This window comes from Oryzias melastigma, linkage group LG17, assembly GCF_002922805.2.
Source record: "Oryzias melastigma strain HK-1 linkage group LG17, ASM292280v2, whole genome shotgun sequence".
Lineage (NCBI taxonomy): Eukaryota > Metazoa > Chordata > Actinopteri > Beloniformes > Adrianichthyidae > Oryzias > Oryzias melastigma.
Window position 1 is genome coordinate 33598079 of NC_050528.1, and position 672 is coordinate 33598750.

General features: G+C 40.9%; 1 protein-coding gene across 1 annotated transcript in view; it reads left to right on the forward strand.

The window, feature by feature from the left end:
* Nucleotides 1-434: 434 nt before the first annotated feature.
* The window catches only part of LOC112150770 (zinc finger CCHC domain-containing protein 7-like), a 5471-nt gene continuing 5233 nt past the window's right edge, over nt 435-672 (forward strand). The window contains exon 1 of the mRNA XM_036216333.1: nt 435-586. Within this exon, the coding sequence (XP_036072226.1) occupies nt 435-586 (152 nt within the window). The remainder of the gene's footprint in view (nt 587-672) is intronic.

The window sequence follows — 672 nt, forward strand, 5'->3', positions numbered from 1 at the left end:
GGTGTAATATCTTTAAGAATTTAATTCTGTCATTTATTTCTTAGATTTGATTTGTAATATAATTGAATGAGTTGAAATAACTCTTGGTATGAATTTTAAGTTGCTATAACTTCTCCAGACCACAAGGTGGCAGTGTTGGCTAAGCTGTTAGTTGAATATAGTGCTAGCAGAAAGAGAATTAGCTCGTATTGAAAATGAATTGAACCGTATTCTGTTAATAAAACGTTGTCTTCATGGAAAAGAGAAGAGTGCTTGGTCATTTACGTTGCATTCACTACTTCGTCCGAGATCCCGAATATTGGTGCCAAAACTCGAGAAACGCAAGAGGACTTGCCGACGGACAGTTGTAGTGAGCTTGCTAACGAGGAGAACCGATCGAAATGGCGGAACATTTACAGAGACTGAAACAGAAACGTGGAATTGTACGAGTATCAATGACGAAGCTGCTGCGGACTATTGAAGAGGAAACACTTAAGGATAACGTGAGTTACGATCGTCTACATGAACTCCTGGCCATGCTATCGGCAAAGGAAGTGAGCCTTCAACAGCTAGGAAGGGAGAGTGAAGAGGAGATATCGCTGGACGAGTTGGAAGCGGATGTGATCAAAACCGAGGATTATCATGATCATCTCAACCTCTGGAAAAGCCGAGTAGTGATGGGAATTATGATTC